At 37.5% G+C, this 17,166-nt stretch overlaps 1 protein-coding gene across 1 annotated transcript in view; it reads right to left on the reverse strand.

Annotated features, from left to right (window-relative positions):
• Positions 1-401: 401 nt before the first annotated feature.
• Positions 402-17,166, reverse strand: part of OBI1 (ORC ubiquitin ligase 1) — a 44,054-nt gene continuing 27,289 nt past the window's right edge. The window contains exon 6 of the mRNA XM_044249925.1: positions 402-3,179. Within this exon, the coding sequence (XP_044105860.1) occupies positions 1,664-3,179 (1,516 nt within the window). The 3' untranslated portion in view covers positions 402-1,663. The remainder of the gene's footprint in view (positions 3,180-17,166) is intronic.

The following is a 17,166-nucleotide window of genomic DNA, read 5'->3' on the forward strand; positions in this document are numbered from 1 at the left end:
GGTCAGCAAATATTCTGTAAAAAGCCAAAAAGTAAATATTTTAGGCTTTGTGGGCCATATGGTCTCACTGGCAGCTCTTCAGTTCTGCCACTGCAAAGCAGAAGCAGTCATAGGTAATATGTAAACAAATGAGTGTAGCTGCGTTCTAATAAGACTTTATTTAGAAATATTGAAATTTGAATTTTATATCATTTTCCTATATTATGAAATATTTTTTAATTCTTAAAAGCCATTAAAAAGTATAGAAACCATTTTTAGTTCACAGGCTTTTCACAAAAATAGGTGTAGGCCAGATTTAGTCCATGGTCCATAGTCTGTCAACCTCTCTACAAGATCAATTAAAAATGGTAAGTTTTACTGGTCGTTATAGGCTAATTCAATATCTGAGACAACATCAAGGATTACAGTGCTTATGACATCCTTTATTCAATTCACATAGAAAAGCATGCAGTATTAATGTAAAACAGTACAGTATTAATGTAAAATGTTCAGTGCACATTAGATAAACAAGTCATTAGCATACAAACCATTTTTAAAGGCCTATACAGGCATACCAAACATGTTTAGAATATACTTTTTCAGAGCCTAAATTAAAAATTGTGCTTAGCTCACCTATTCTCATCCCAACACTCTTCATGAAAAAAAAATCTGTCCTACGTAAGAGATATTCTATTAACCAACTAAAACTTCGTTTTCTAAGTAAGGAAAACAGTGCAAGAAAGAATGCTACCATGCATACAGAGTTTCCACAAAGAACAGTAACATGCAAACAAGAACTTCACTCCAAAAAAGCTCCCCTGGGATGAAAGTGAATCAAGCATTTGGCAAAGAGCACTTCCACACCTGTGTATCTGGAACAATGAAGCTACCATACTTAGGCTCCTCCAAACCCAACCAACCATTCTATGCCTTCTTTCCAAAGTAGGTTCAATTTCCGATTTTCAACACACACAAAAAGATGAGGAAATGAAAGCTACCTCACTTAAAACAAGTATTTTCATATAGAAAATGTGTTTTTTCATTGTAGCAAAAGGTTCTCACAAAAACTGTACAAAACACAATGTTAAAAATGCAAACATACATATACAAAACCTAAAAAACAAAACAAAACAAAACCAAGTAAATGAATATTGGACTAAGGTTAGAGTGCTCTTTCTCCACCATGGCCCTGCCTAAAAGTTGAGCCATCACTACACATAAATAAAAAAAGGACAGGTAAAATAATTCCCAGCTTAGAAAAACTTTAAGGAAACTCAAGTGTCTTATAAGCAGTGTATAGACAACCCAAAAAGTTTTATTTAAGGAATCCAAGTTTTGAAGACAACCAAGGCTCATTAATTGGCCACTGTATTTAACAGATAAATCAAGACCTAAGAAAACATAACACACCCAAACCAGATACATATAATATTCATTAAAAGAAACTCTCTCCCTCTCCCTATCTTTTCTGGTTAAAAAGATGCCCAAATGAAATGAAAAAATGACAAATTCTTTAAAATGAACAGAAGTATTTTAGGTACAGGCTAATCCACCATTCTGACTTGATACTTGACTACAGATTATCAATTCAACATTGTACAGAACTTTTATGAGGGAAAAAAGTAACTTTAAAAAACTTCTATTCCTCTCAGGACAAAAACATAAATGACACCTTTCTAATGAGTCAACTTTTAGTTGCTTTTGATGGGCTGGCATTGGAAAGACTGCTCTGGATTTTTCTTTTCGTTGACTGATTTGTATTTTTATTCCTCTTCTCAGGCACAAAGGAAGTAGACCAAGGAGACTGAAGGTGGTTATGAAGACCATGCATCTCTGAGGTCATCTTAAATAAAGATGACCCAAACCTCTGATCTTCAAATAGCCGGTGTGAACTGCTTAACAAAACACCCTGGGAGAACTCAGTCTGAAACAAACAGCTTGGGGGTTTGATTTCATTAGTTCCTGGGTTAGAACTGGTATGGAGAGAAAAATCTTCATTCATTTCTTGGTCAGATGGAGAGAGGAGGAAAAAAGAAGTGGGTTTCCAATCATTTCCATTTTCTAACTGATCAGTAGTTAGAGAACCTTTGGAAAGGTTTGGCTTAGTTCTTTCCTCCAACTTATCTGGCTCCTCAAGAAATTCACTGCCTTGAGAGGACTTTGATAACACATCTAAGTCCACTGACTTAAAACCGTTATTACAAGGGCTCTTGCTATTGTCTGATTCCGACATCATCGAATCCAACTCGGAGATTTTGTCAAGGTAAGCTGCGTCCATGGATGCTTCACTGGATGTTCTCGTCCGATTCATTTCAAACGAGCGAATAGAATTCAACCTCTTAGATAAGCAGGAGCCTGATTTCTCACCTAATTTTAAAGAAATTTCTCCAACAGAATTTGCTATTGTGTTCCCCTCTGAGCTTTCAAAATCCAAGTTTTGGGCATAGCTTGTGGAACAACAGTCCCAAAATCCTGTCTTTGAGGAAGCAAAACATTCTGATTTCTTTTCATTTTCACTTCTATCATCTTCTGATGAATCTTTATTACAAACATTCGGAGAATCACAAAAATCATCAAACACCAATTTTCTAAGATGGTTCGAGTGCTTTTTGGAACCTACTGCTTTGACTACAGAGCTCTCTCTATTTTCTGGAGTACTGAGCTGAAGGCAACTAAGGGACAAAGGGGTACAAGGAGCTGGAAGATCATAAAGTTCTTCATCTTTGTAGGGTATACAATCACTTGGCTTATTACCCCATTCTCTTTCTAAATAAGTATCCATGCTTGTATCTGTCACATCTAACATTATTTCCACCTGTTTTTGATATAGGTCTTTGTTCTTGGAACAATTTGGTTCTGTTTTGCTGGTGCTTTCCTGCCTGGCAGAACTGCTAGAAGGTTTTGCCAGGTGAGAACTTGAGGTGGATGAGCCAAGTGGCTTTCTGGCACCATCACCTTGATTCTTTGATGTCATATCCTCCTCATTGCCTATGCTCCCTTTGCCATCTGTAGGAAGTGCTCTCTGGCAAATGGAATTCATAGCTTCCTTCTCTTCACTTGAATTTTTTAGCTGTGAAATTTGAGATTCTAGTTCCTCTATATACTTATCACTTCGTTCCAGGGCTTTCTTGAGGCGATTGGTTTCACGTTCATGCTGTTCTACTTTGGACTGAAGAGCAGCTACTGTAAACCTTCCAAACCTGCAAGGAATGGAAAGATAGTTAACTTTACAGTTCAAGCTTTTTTTTTTTTTTCCCTTTCCAAAGTTTAAGAGGGCATACTGGCTCAACCTATTTCAATTTCACATACCAATGACATTTCAGACCACCCGATGAACAGGTCAAAAGCAGTGCCAGATGTAGTATCTTCAGAAAAGAGTTTTTCACTTTATGTAATAATATGCATATGATAACAATAGCAAAGATCTAATAGGATACTTTTGTGGTCAAATCAGATTAGTAATAGCAGAAGGTCAGACACGCACAAACTCACTGCTGATTTCCCTTCCAAGGGCTAGCTCTCTCAATTCAGCTCATATATGCATGCAGGGTTATCCCCTAAAACAATGGCAAAGATTTATGATAACATTTGAACAGTGGTCCACATCCTGAAATATTTACATTCAATCATTTTCCTATTGTACAGCAGTGTTTTACAATACATTTCTTATACAATGTCACCTTGTCAAACATAAAATGCCAATTTGAAATTCAGAAGTCTTAGCAATCCCAGCAGGGGTGGTTTTAAATACTTATTTGGACCCTTTCAATTATAGCTACTCTTGATCTGAAGCTTTTACTTGGCTTTTCTGAACACTGGGCTTTAATTCATTCCAGCTCTACTTATTTTTGGCATTTTACAACTGTGTGGGACATCAATCTCATTTCTTCCAACTTTGAAATACAAAGTCAGTGCTTGTGGTTCCAATATATTACACATAAAAACATCTTCACATTTTCTGAAAAGGAACATTTTGGAGAGTAACCGAAAAAGAACATATCAAAAATTCACTTCTTTTACTCAGGATTATCTTGTTTTCATTATTCCCTTAAGAATGGGTACTGGGTATTTGTCCTTTCTGATGGAGGCATAATACTCCATAGTGTATATGGACCACATCTTCCTTATCCATTCATCCGATGAAGGGCATCTTGGTTCTTTCCACAGTTTGGCGACCGTGGCCATTGCTGCTATAATCATTGGGGTACAGATGGCCCTTCTTTTCACTACATCACTAACTTTGGGGTAAATACCCAGGAGTGCAATGGCAAGGTCATAGGGAAGTTCTATTTTTAATTTCTTGAGGAATCTCCACACTGTTCTCAAAAGAGGCTGCACCAACTTGCATTCCCACCAATAGTGGAAGAGGGTTCCCCTTTCTCCACATCCTCTCCAACACATGTTGTTTCCTGTCTTGCTAATCTTGGCCATTCTAACTGGTGTAAGGTAATATCTCAATGTAGAAGATGTGGTCCATATACACTATGGAGTATTATGCCTCCATCAAAAAGGATGAATACCCAACTTTTGTAGCAACGTGGACGGGACTGGAAGAGATTATGCTGAGTGAAATAAGTCAAGCAGAGAGAGTCAATTATCATGGTTTCACTTATTTGTGGAGCATAACAAAAAGAATGGAGGACATGGGGAGTTAGAAAGAAGGGGGTTGGGGTAAATTGGAAGGGGAGGTGAATCATGAGAGACTATGGACTCTGAAAAACAATCTGAGGGGTTTGAAGCGGCGGCGGGGGGGGAAGGTCGGGGTACCAGGTGGTGGGTATTATAGAGGGCACGGACTGCAATGGAGCACTGGGTGTAGTGAAAAAGTAATGATACTGTTATGCTGAAAATAAATAAATTTTTAAAAAATTTAAAAAAATTAAAAAAAAAGAATGGGTACTGGGGGGTGCCTTGGTGGCTCTGTAGGTTGGGTGACTAACTCTTGATTTCTGCTTGGATCGTGATCTCAGGGTCATGAGATTGAGCCCCAAGTGGTGCTCAGCCCTCTCCACAAAAGTTCTTTTAAAAAGTCTCTTTCTATAATCTTTTTAATGACTTAAATATTGACCCCTGTTAAAGAATTCACGGATTATCTGTTTGGAGCAAAGTACTTGAAAAGATGGCTTCTAAAAAAAAATTTTTTTTTTTAATCTATGGGTTTATCTTTTCTCCCTTTCCCCCCTAATTATAATTACAATTAAGGGGTGCCTGGGTGGTTCCTTGGTTTTGGCTCAGGTCCAGATCTCAGGGTTGTGGGATCAAGCCTTGCCTAGGCTTCGGCTCATCAGAGAGTCAGCTTCCCCTCTCCCTCTATTCTCCCCACCCCCAAACATGTGCCCATGTGCACACATGCTCTCTCTCTGAAATAAATAAATAAATAAATTTTAAAAGTTATTACAATTAAGAGAATGTACTAGGTATTTTAACCAACTGAGCCACCCAGGCGCCTCTGTACTAGGTATTTTAAAAAACCAAAAACAAAAAAACAAAGAAGAAACTCACAGTAATTACCTTTTAGAGACAACCACAACATGTGCTCTCTGCTGTCTCACTCAATGCCTAACACCACCTCCTACACTACAGCCCAATTCACTCTCTAGTGACTCTGACAAAATTCCTGCTCTGGTCACTATGGGGGGAGAAAAGCAGAAAACAGATTCATAAAATCTCAGGCTTATAATGGCCTTAAAAGACACAGTATTGAAATTGATCTACTCACTGCAATCAACCTCTAAAAAACAAAGCAAAAACCACAGGTATAACAAAAACAAAACCAGCTACAATAACAAGTCCCCCTGTTTTAAAACCAATTTTACTACTACGAATATCTGGTTAAATGAATGATGGTAGCTTTTCCTTCTTTGTTAGAGAAAAATGTTTTAGTTTATATATGTAGTATTTGACAGAGTTTCTGCAAGAGAATTTTAAAGAGCAGACAAATATTTTAAGGACATCAGCAAAAATGTTTTTAAGTTCTTGATAATAACTACTCTAAAATCAAATAACCCACATATTTTTTAATGGAAAAAACATGTAGCATGTTTACTTAATGCAAACAGCAAAAGTGACAGCCTTAAATTTGCTTACCAAGATAAAATTTATCTTAATTTCTTACATGCAATTTTTACAATAAAGGTAAACTCAGAAGAAAAAAAAATCAAACAATTCTTTAAAGATTTATTTATTTTAGAGGGAGACAGAGAGCGAAGAGGCACGAGTTGGGGGAAGGGCAATGAAGGAGACAGACTCCCCGCTGAATGTGGAGCCCTACATGGGGCTTGATCCCACAACCCTGAGATCATGATCTGAGCGGATATTGAGTTGGATGCTCAACTGACTATGCCACCCAGGTGCTGAAAAATCAAACAATTTAAAATCAAACAGTGTTGGGGTGCCTGGGTGGCTCAGTGGGTTGAGCCTCTGCTTTCGGCTCAGGTCATGGTCTCAGAGTCCTGGGATCAAGCCCCACATTGGGCTCTCTGCTCAGCGGGAAGCCTGCTTCCCCCTCTCTCTCTGCCTGCCTCTCCACCTACTTGTGATCTCTCTCTCAAATAAATAAATAAATAGAATCTTAAAAATAAATAAATAAATAAAATAATTTTATTAGGTAGGTAAGTCAGCTATTACCAAAGGATGTCCTTGGGAACTCAGAGGCTTATGTAAGGAAAGACTAGTGACAAATAAGAAATGTTTCCCAAAGTATTAGCAGCTTTTTATTAGAAGGTTTTAACCTGGAATTTCAAGCATGTCACTTTAAGACGCTACATTTGCCCCTCTGTTTTTTCTTTTTTTTTTAAATAATGTTTTTAAAAGAGGTTAACAAATGGTTTTGAGTTGAAGTCAAAATGACAGCCCCATCCATGTATTCTGGGTTACTTCAGAAAGCTGAAGTGCCATAAGAACTAACAACAAAGGCCAGCAATGGGGGCACATTTGACAGGGACAGCCAGCAGAAATCACTGATGGGGCTGGCTGTTTTCTAAAAGGTCACTGCCCTCAATTCCCCAAAGTTCCATTTCAATACTTTACAAGTCTATAATACTTTGAGTGATCAGACCTTTTTACCATGCTAATAAGAGGCCTGTGCTGGTGGGCAAACTAACAGAAATATATAGTGAAAGCCATGGAACTGATCAATTAATTAACGTATCCACATAATTTTTTAATCTTTCTCTCCCTGATTAGAGTATAAGCTCCAGGTAAGCAGGGAGTCTGACCATCTTACATCCACTGCTAGCTCCCTACAACAATTCCTGGTATATAGCAGTCCTCATTAAAATTTCTTGAATAGATGTTATTTTCTTACTTTCAGATAGATGCATTAGTGCCTTACATTAAGACAGAGCCAACAGCATAGGATAAGCCAAAGGTCCTTGCATCTCTTTTACATGTAAGTATTCTGAATCACTATATTACTAAACTGAATGTTTCATACATTTGACTGTTTTGTTTTGTTTTTTCATTGACACTAAGGAAAGCAACAGATAACAACATATCCAGAATATAGTTCTGTGGCTTTTGTTTTGTTTTGTGTGTGTGTGGTTTTGTTTTGTTTTATTTTGGGTTTTTTTTTTTTTTTTTGCTACAGGCTTGCCATCTTATATTGCTCCTTCTAAAAAAAACCTGCCACTTATGACACATGGTGGCTCAGTCAGTTAAGCATCTGCCTTCAGCGCAGGTCATGATCCCAGGGTCCTGGGATGATTCCGTGTCCTGTCTCCCTGTTCAGTGGGAAGCCTGCTTCTCCCTCTCCCTCTGCCCCACCCCCTGCTCATGCTCTCTCCTTCTCTCCTTTCTTAATCAAATAAATAAATAAAATCTTTTTTTTTTTTTAAAGATTTTATTTATTTATTTGACAGAGAGAAATCACAAGTAGATGGAGAGGCAGGCAGAGAGAGAGAAGCAGGCTTCCTGCTGAGCAGAGAGCCCGATGCGGGCCTCGATCCCAGGACCCTGAGATCATGACCTGAGCCGAAGGCAGCGGCTTAACCCACTGAGCCACCCAGGCGCCCTAAATAAATAAAATCTTAAAAAAACCCTGACACTTTAACCTTAGCAAAAGAATGGAAACATATGAGACTTTTGACATAGCTATTAGGAATTTTAAGCTTACCCTGGATTAGTGTATTAGATTTGGCAAAAGGAAATAAACCAAGTCAGAGAGAAATAACAATTATTTGTTAATAATATCTGCATATCTGATGCTATACTTCTATAAAAGAAGACAATGAAGATAAGAGATTATTTAACTTTGGGTTTTAATATTCTTATTCACACTAATTCCAGATATTTCCAGAGTACATAACATTAAATGAATCAATGCCAAGACAAGCCGGAGGGAATTCTAACATCATTTACCATACTTCCTTTTCCTGAGCAAATTTCAAAATGGAGTATTTTTATAAACATTCCATTAGAGACCAAAAGGCTTTGATTTTCAAAGTAGCAGTGATGGCCAAAGGCTTCATTATGTCAGAGAAAACATCGTAAAGCAGTTTGGGAGCTGCAACTGATATATTGGAAGTGTGCTAGAATCTGGGAGAAACTTAAAGGATTTCTCAGCTTGCAGTGTTAAGGGATATACACATTCTGGATTAGGGCTCCCCTTGCCTGAAAAGCTACAGAGGTACAAGATTGTTCCTGTCCCTACTAACAGTAAGAGAAATCAAAGTCCTATTAGTTTGACCTTTAAGGTATTACACCTAGGATAGAGTATGACTATCTCTATGAAAAGCTCTTCAGTTCAGATTTTCTCATAGCCCATTACGCAGGAGTAATAGGATGCGCTTGAAGGGAATTAAAAGCAAGCAAATGTGGTAAAAGAATAAATGCCAGAAGTACCAAAAGACCTAAATTCTACTGTTATGCTGCCATTAAGTAGTTATGAGAACTTGAGCAATTAACTTGTTTCTCTAGTTTTCAATGGCATCCCTAACAAAAGGGACAAAGTCAACAAGCCCAGTGGGTTGCTGAGACCACTAAACTTTTAAAACATCTTCAGGACATGAGGGAAGTGAACCCATCTGCCCCCCATGTATCTTTGATTTCATATCCTTTCCTTACTTGCTAGATGAAGTAGCAATTATGAAACAAAGTGAAAGCAATCATTGGATCTGGACCAGCTTTTAGGATCTGGCCTATGTGACAGTTTTTCAACACTGATATCCTTGCCATACATGCTTCCAATACGCATAAATTTCAGTTGCCATAGTTTAGGTAAATAAGCCTAGTTATCTAACAAAGGGACCCAAATTTACATTATATTAACTGTAACTAACAGCATGTAACTGCATAAAATAAACATTTCAATACTTGCTTTTCAGCTCACAAAACAGTACATACATAACAGACGTACATCAGTGACCAATCAGGTCACTTCTTTCCAAGTCTGAAAGTGGTTGGTCCCTCTGCATCTGTTACTCTATTCACACAAAGACAGTAACACGAGCAGTATTGTCACATACATTTTACAAGTATGGATCATTAAAAGACAGAACTGGCCAACAAAAATGAAGGTGCAGCAAAGAACTAAATAGTGATCAATGCCAGAAGTAAAATTGGAATCAAATGTAAATGTAGTTATTGAAGCACTGACCATGGAAACATTGAAACTGCCACCATCTGAGAGACCCTGGCAATGCCTGAGGAATTTGGGAGTGACAAACTTATTGACATAAACGAGAAAAGTAGTTTTGATGAAAAGAATAAAGTTATCTAGAGAAAGTGACAGGCTAGCAAAAAACTTCACATTAAAGCAATATGGAGATATTTCATGACATTGAAAGCATTAAGGATAAAATGTTCGAAGCTGATGCAAACTCAGGAGTATGACAATCGTCAAGGCATTAGAAAAGATGCTAGCAGCTTCATATCATAACTTACAGGATAAGAAGATAAGCACTATTCAGATTATTTCCAACAGTATTCAAAGAAATAAAATACTTTATTTCACAATGTTTCTAATGGTTTAAATTATACTAAATATTAGTGTGCTAAATATTGTTTTACTCTTTTCATTTCCATAAACATTTATAACTGACAGTAAGAGATTTAATGTTTTGACAAAAAATATTAAAGTTTATAAAGGAACTTGATTCTTCCCATTGATTATTAAGACTGCTTTTCATGGTTTTTTCTTGAATGGCTTTTGGTCCTCCACTACTGTGCAAAGTAAGGATTACCTATACTAAAGGAATAGCTGATATATAAGAAAACCAAGTAAACTTATGTGAGTCTTGGAAGTTTTTTTTAAAGAATAACCCATTCATAGAGGGCATTTTATTGCAGAGTTGCCTGTTTACATAACTGTAGTTACATATCTTCTCATTCCCTGACTGTCTGAGATATTAGAAAACATCTTATTTTAAACATAGAGCAGAGGTAGAGTTTCAAAGGGAAGAACATTCCATTATTCTTTTCCCTTTCTTAAATATTTTCTCCTAAAGTAAAACTCACCAGAGATTAACTGAATTTGCAAACTCCTCTTTTTGATTACAGGTAACAGAAGTAGCCTGTAATATGAACTCTTCAGAAACATGAATTTTGATAGGAGTGGGAAGAAAAGGGAGAGGCCCAGTACTGTGTTCTGCTTTGTGCTTATGTGTGCAAGTGGACAGAGGGCATATTTCAGGGGAAAAGGGCAGAGAGGACCAGGACCATAGGAAGCTCAAAACTGTACCTGGTGGTGGGGGCCTTTTTCTCTCACCTGTTTCCAAAGAGTTGCTTGTGTGTTTACCCTTAATCTGTCTCACCCTTGTACACATGTCAGAAGGATGGTTGAGACATTCTGTCTTTAAACTACTAGGGAAGCTCTGGGAAGAAGCTGATACATTTTTATCTGCTGCAGAGCTGTATGACTTGCTAGTGTTTCAAGAGTTTTCTCTTTTTAAAATTAAACATCCAGTGATGAAAATGCTACATTCTTAGAAAATTGATTAATCATAAAAGTACTGTCTATGACCAATCCTAGACACGAGTTGGTTCCACAAAAAATATATTAAATAATATGAACCATACTAAGAAAATAGGAAGAAATCCTTCCCCCGATGACTCAAGGCAACATTTCTGTTCTCTGGACCACCATCAAATAAACAAACAAAGAAAGAAACAGCTCATAATCAAATAAATAAATAAATAAACTTTTGTGATGGAATTTACCAAAAGTAAGTGTAACAAGTAAGTCTTTAAGAGTAGCCTGACCGCTACTGATAATGACAGTGACAAGAGTAACAGTAGCAACCAAAATTTACTAAATGTTTACTTAAATCCAGCACATCGCTATATGCTTGTTATATATTATCTTTCTGATTTAATTGTCCTGTTAACCTACTGAAGGAAGATCTGTTATTTTTTAAGGATGAGAAAGGAGAAGCTTAAAAAGACTCTCTCTTGTTCATGGATTTGCAGAAAGTGGCAGAAATGGGATTTGAATTCAAGTGTGTCTGAGTTCCAAACACCATGTCTGACATTATAGGAAGTGCTTGAACATAAGCTCCCTTCTTCAGTAATATAAGTACCTATTCATGCTGTAAAGTAATGTAGGATTGCTGAGCACACAGTCTGTACACACAGGTAACTAACTAGGATTGTTGTAATATTTACTAATACAAACAAATGCTAATAAAGCACAGAGAGGAAAAACGGGATCAACAGATATGTATATACAAAGTTGATAAATATTTATAAAAAATCTACTATGTTTTAGACACAAGTTCAAGAATATTTTGCAATTTCAGGGCACCTGGGTGGCTCAGTGGGGTAAGCCGCTGCCTTCGGCTCAGGTCATGATCTCAGGGTCCTGGGATCGAGTCCCATGTCGGGCTCTCTGCTCAGCAGGGAGCCTGCTTCCCTCTCTCTCTCTCTGCCTGCCTTTCTGCTTACTGTGACCTCTCTCTGTCAAATAAATAAATAAAATCTTTAAAAAAAAAAAAAGAATATTTTGCAATTTCAAAAGATCATTTATTAAAGTGGCCTTGCAGGAAACTATAGCACAGACAGATCACCCTGACAAATACCAACCCAAAGAAGGTAGCTATTTTAACCAGAGATATGTAGACTAAATCGGAACCCAAACCACAAATTTGGAAGCCCCATCTTTAGGTGTGCTAACAACAGAAAGTATGTATGATCATTTTGCCTACCTCAAGCATAATCAGCAGGCATCTTCAATTATAAGAAAACAATGCTACTTAAGTGAAATGAGAAAATTAAAAATGTAAAATTTTAGGGCCAAAGCATCACATAGGTACTTGTCCCAGGGTCTAATATTGATGAATTAAAAAAATACAAGCCATATTATGTTGCCTCTTAGTTTTAGCATAAAACAAAGTGCTTCAACATTTGCAAGAATAAAAAAAGTCATGATTTCCTCCTTAAAGACAAAGGTCACATAAGCAGTGGAACTAGATAAAGAATTAAGGCCCATGCAGCCATTCTTCCCTCTTCTACCTCCCAGAAGTATAAAGATCAAGGTACAGGCTGCTTTGTAAGCTTTCAAAGAAAGAGAAGCTTCCAAACGTAAAGCAGAGTTTTAAAATAACAGCTCACATTATTAATACAATTTTAAAGGAAGCTTTATATGTGTGTGTGTTTATTAAGCTAAACTAACCATGTATTTGTAGTTGGAAATTGTGACATTGAAAAGTCTTGCTGAGATACCTAGAAATTCTTAACACAAACAACCTTAGTATTGGGCTGCATATGTAAATTGAAGAGGAACAGATTCCCTTTTGTAGTCTCTAAAAAGGGCTGATATATCTATCTATATCTATCTTTATATCTATATATATATAAATATATATATATATAGTGCACCTGTGAAGGTGGACTACTCTTTTAACTATGAAATAAATTCCATTTTATTTGATACATACATTTCACTTCAATTCCACATAGAAATGCACCCTAATTTTCTGCCTCAAAAGAAAAGATCAGCTTTGAGTTTACAGGACACCAGTGGGGATCCTAATTTTTCGTGGAAGGAAATAAACTATACACAAAAGATATTTCATATCTTTTACAGTTCTAAAAGGAATAAAGGACTTATATGTTTTCCCAAATATAATAACCTTAACAAAATCTCAACGGTATAAGAGGACAACTATTGTTACATGAAAAAAAGCATACTTAAAAATCCCTGGACTGGTATTTATCTATACATTTTTCACTACAGTTAAATCAACCTCTCTCTCACCTTGAGGAACAATCTAAAACAAAATAAAACAAAAAAGACTGATCCAGCCACCCTGTAATCATTACTATGATGACAGTTACTGAGGACTTAAAGTATGCTGAGGGGTAAGAGAAAGGAAAACAAAAGGAATAGAAGACATTCTTGTTCTTAAGCAGTTCCCAATATTCCCAACAACCTTATTGCTTAGTCACTAGCATGCAATGCGGGCTCCTAAAATATCTTATCAATACCATAAAGACAAGTTGACAGAAAACTGCAAGAACTGTCCATCCCCAATTAGCTGAATACCCAGAGAAGGGCCCCTCAGGCAGCTGAGGGGCCTGTGCACACCTGGCTGTCACCGTCTGGCCCCAGGGTATCATCAGACTCCCCTGACAGTCTACAAGTTCCCCTTCCGGGAAATCCAAAGGGCACAGCAGAATCAGTCATCAGATCAGGCTGGGGTCAAATACCAGGAATCATGGCGTTTGTCAGGGCAGAATCATGAGAAGTAAAAAAGCCCAGAATAAGTTAAGAAGGGACAACAGCCAAGCCAGCAAGACCAGAGGTGCTGCCAGGGAAGCTGAAAGACAGGAGTAGTCTGAGTGGTACTGGCATGTCTTGAGACACAGTTTAGGAAGAGCAGAACTGTGAACCAAGGAGACACAGCTCAGCATGGAGACAGATAAAGGCAGGATAAACCCAGTTCAAGTAAGGAGACGTAGATAAGAAATCTTATCTGGGACCCCAGCAACGTCACCTCCTCCTTTCTTTCCCCTTTCTTGGTCCCAGTCTCTAGTATGACTCAGGAAAACCCTCCGCTCTTCTCATTTGGAGAAAATCCCAAGAATCTTGGGATTTCTTTTCCTTATAAACTCTTTGTACTTTAAGCTTCAAGAAAGCTCAAAATCTTAATTCTCTGGTTAGTTCCCTCCATATTGCAGCATGAAGGACTCCTTCCTTCTCCTAGTCTCCAGAGAAGGAACACACACACACACACAAATACACACACAGTGATACACACACTTACATGTATTTTAGACAGATACACATACGGCAAGAATTTTTATAAATATGTCTTAGCTCCAAGAAGCTAGCTGGTAGATTAACTGAGCATGAGTGTCATGGAACTTGTCAGTATCCAGATCCTTAGTAATACAAGAACAATGGAAAGAACAAGAGGAAAAGTGTTTCTTCTGTCTTAGTAAATCATGGAGGGCTTCAATTAGAGTAACAAATGAAGAGGAATTAACAAGGCAGAATAAAAGGGAGAGGCTACTGGGGAGGACCAGGGAAAACAAAGGAAAAGGCATGAGCAAAGGTGCAAAGGCATGTCATAACATGGCAAATCTGGGCCCAGTAAAAAACTCAGCATGGCCAAAGCAGACTATAAGAAGGGGAAGGTTGGAGAGGACACGAAAAGGCCAAAGCTCAAGTCATATTGTAAAGAGCCTCCCATATTTATGAAGAAATTTGGGCTTTAATTTGAGGACAATGGGGAATCAAAGGTTATTAAATAAGGGAATAAGATGATCAAATTTATATTTTGGAATCTTGGCAATAAGAATGCAGATGCTTTAGGGTTAAGAGTGGAAAAGAAGAATAAACATAAGATTGTTAAAATAGACTAAGCAAGAAATCACGTGGATCTAACTAGTGGGAATACGAAGATGGATTACAGAGACATTTAAGAGGTAGGATAGATAGAATATACTAAACAATTAGGTGTGGGATGAGGAGAAGGGGTGGATAAAGAAGACTGAGGTGTTTATCTGAGGCAACTAGATGAGTAGTAAAGCCATCAAGGATATGAACAAAGCAAGAGGATAAACAATCTTTGGAGTAGAAAGGATAATGGATACAATTATTTAAACACACACCTCTATCAGTTCTTTGTGCTACACATGGTTCCAAGGACATAAAATTACTTCCGTTCCTCCTCGCAGTAACACATCATCCACATTTTATATAAAGAAAATAATGGCTCCAAGGGATTAAGTAATTTATAGACTGTTATTTATCTATTCATTTAATTGTTCAACAAATAATTATCAGATGCCTTTCAGGTGCTGGGGTTTTGCAAGTAAAGGAAGTGGGCAATAAGATTCTTAGCCTTGGGGAGCTTAGAGTTTAGAATGGAGGAGACAGACAACAAACAGATCAAGTAATTAAACAAGATAATTTCAGACTGATTAGGGTTAAGAAGACAATAATACTACAACCTTGGTTCAGTACTAGCTGTGGGCTCTGTTAAAAGTACATTTCAAGTTTTAATTTATTTAACCCTTAATACTACCTACAAGATAGGTACTACTATTGGCCTCATTTCACAGAAGTCAAGAACAGAGATACAAAAAGGTTAACTGTCTTCCCCCAAATCACAAAGAGTAAGTGGACAAAACCAGAGTTCAGTCCTACAGAGTCTGACTCTGGAGCCTGTGCTCAAAATCACACACTATACTGCTTCATCATGCCATGATTTTATCACTGTGGTATCACAATAAGACAGAGTAAGGACTTTAGAAGGTACTAAAGCAGAGGGCTGCTTCAGAATGATGTTCAGGAAAGGCCTCTCTGAATCTGATGACAGAAGGAGTCAGCCACATAAAGATATGGAAGCAGAACATTCTAAACAAAGAGCAAAAGTCCATCATGTTTTAGAAACAGAGGAAGGACAGTATGGCTGGAGCAGCATGAGCCAGAAGAATGATATGAAGTGGAACAGGCAAACATAGACTGGTTTGTGAAGAATCTGGATTTTATTTAAGGAAAAAAAAAACAAACAGGACAGTTTTAGGTAGGAGACTTTTATATAAATTTTGATTTATATTTTAAAAAAACACAATTTCAAGTATGGTGAAAATGAACTGGGTAGGGGAAGGAGGGGCAGAGTGCAAGCAGGGACATTTGCATCCAGGTAATCTGTCTCCGGTGCTAAGCATTTATTTGAACACCACACTATGTGGTGAATTTAAGGTATAGGATCTTGGGTGAAGGTATCAAATAGACAAATATGAATCTATAGAGGAAAAAAGGTAAAACCAAACAAAGATTTATTATATTTTATTTTATCTCTGACATACAGGTAGATGATTATTAAAGCTATGGGAGTAAATGAGATGGCTCATCAAGGAACACAAATACAGCAGAAAGAGAAGAAATCCCAGGTCATAATCTATGCAATCAATCCTTTCCTCTTCAGAGTACTTTTTCTTATACTAATAACAGAAAATACTGTTCACTATCCAGAGAGTATCTGGAGCCTTTACCTTCCCCCAGAAGGAGCAGGGGCAGGGGGAAGACTGGTCCATAATGACAAACCTTGGGGTTGCTGTGCAGTAGAAGAGCTACATACTGGGAGACATTATCAAATCCATAGATCTCACTAAAGACACAATGACAAGAACACATAACATTCCTGAATACATATTTCCAGAAAGGAAAGCCATTAATCCAACTATAACCAAGTTTGATATTAATGGCCTACAGAGTTTTGTACATGGAGTTTAACACTGTAGGCTGTTAAGGTAAGTTAGTAGCCAAGGACAAGAACTGTTGCTCCACTAAAGCCTCCTAATAGCTGGCACGAACCACAAAAACCCTGCCTAAAGTGCCCGGGGCGGGGGGGTGGGGAATGGCACAACTGAAGAGAAAGATCTCAGAGAGAGGGCATGAAACTTTCTAATGCTTTAAAAGTCAATTCTTCCTATCTCTTCAAGCTTAAAAAATAAAAAAAAATTACTAAGGCACTTCTAATTCTATCAAGAACAAGTATATCCACATTTCTGGGCACAGTTTAGGAATAGTAACTGAAGCCAAGGATATTTAGGAATATGAGAAATGTTAAGTCTTCCCTTAAGGAATATGAGAAATGTTAAAGTCTTCCCTTAAGCGTCTCATTCTTGTTGTATTTTTTACCAGGTGGAGGTGTGACACGCTTGGCATTCCCCACTGAACAGGAGACTGAGAACAGGCCTTTCTGTTTAAAACAAAGAATGATGGATATCGTGGAGTCA

This window comes from Neovison vison, chromosome 5, assembly GCF_020171115.1.
Source record: "Neovison vison isolate M4711 chromosome 5, ASM_NN_V1, whole genome shotgun sequence".
Taxonomy (NCBI): Eukaryota; Metazoa; Chordata; class Mammalia; order Carnivora; family Mustelidae; genus Neogale; species Neogale vison.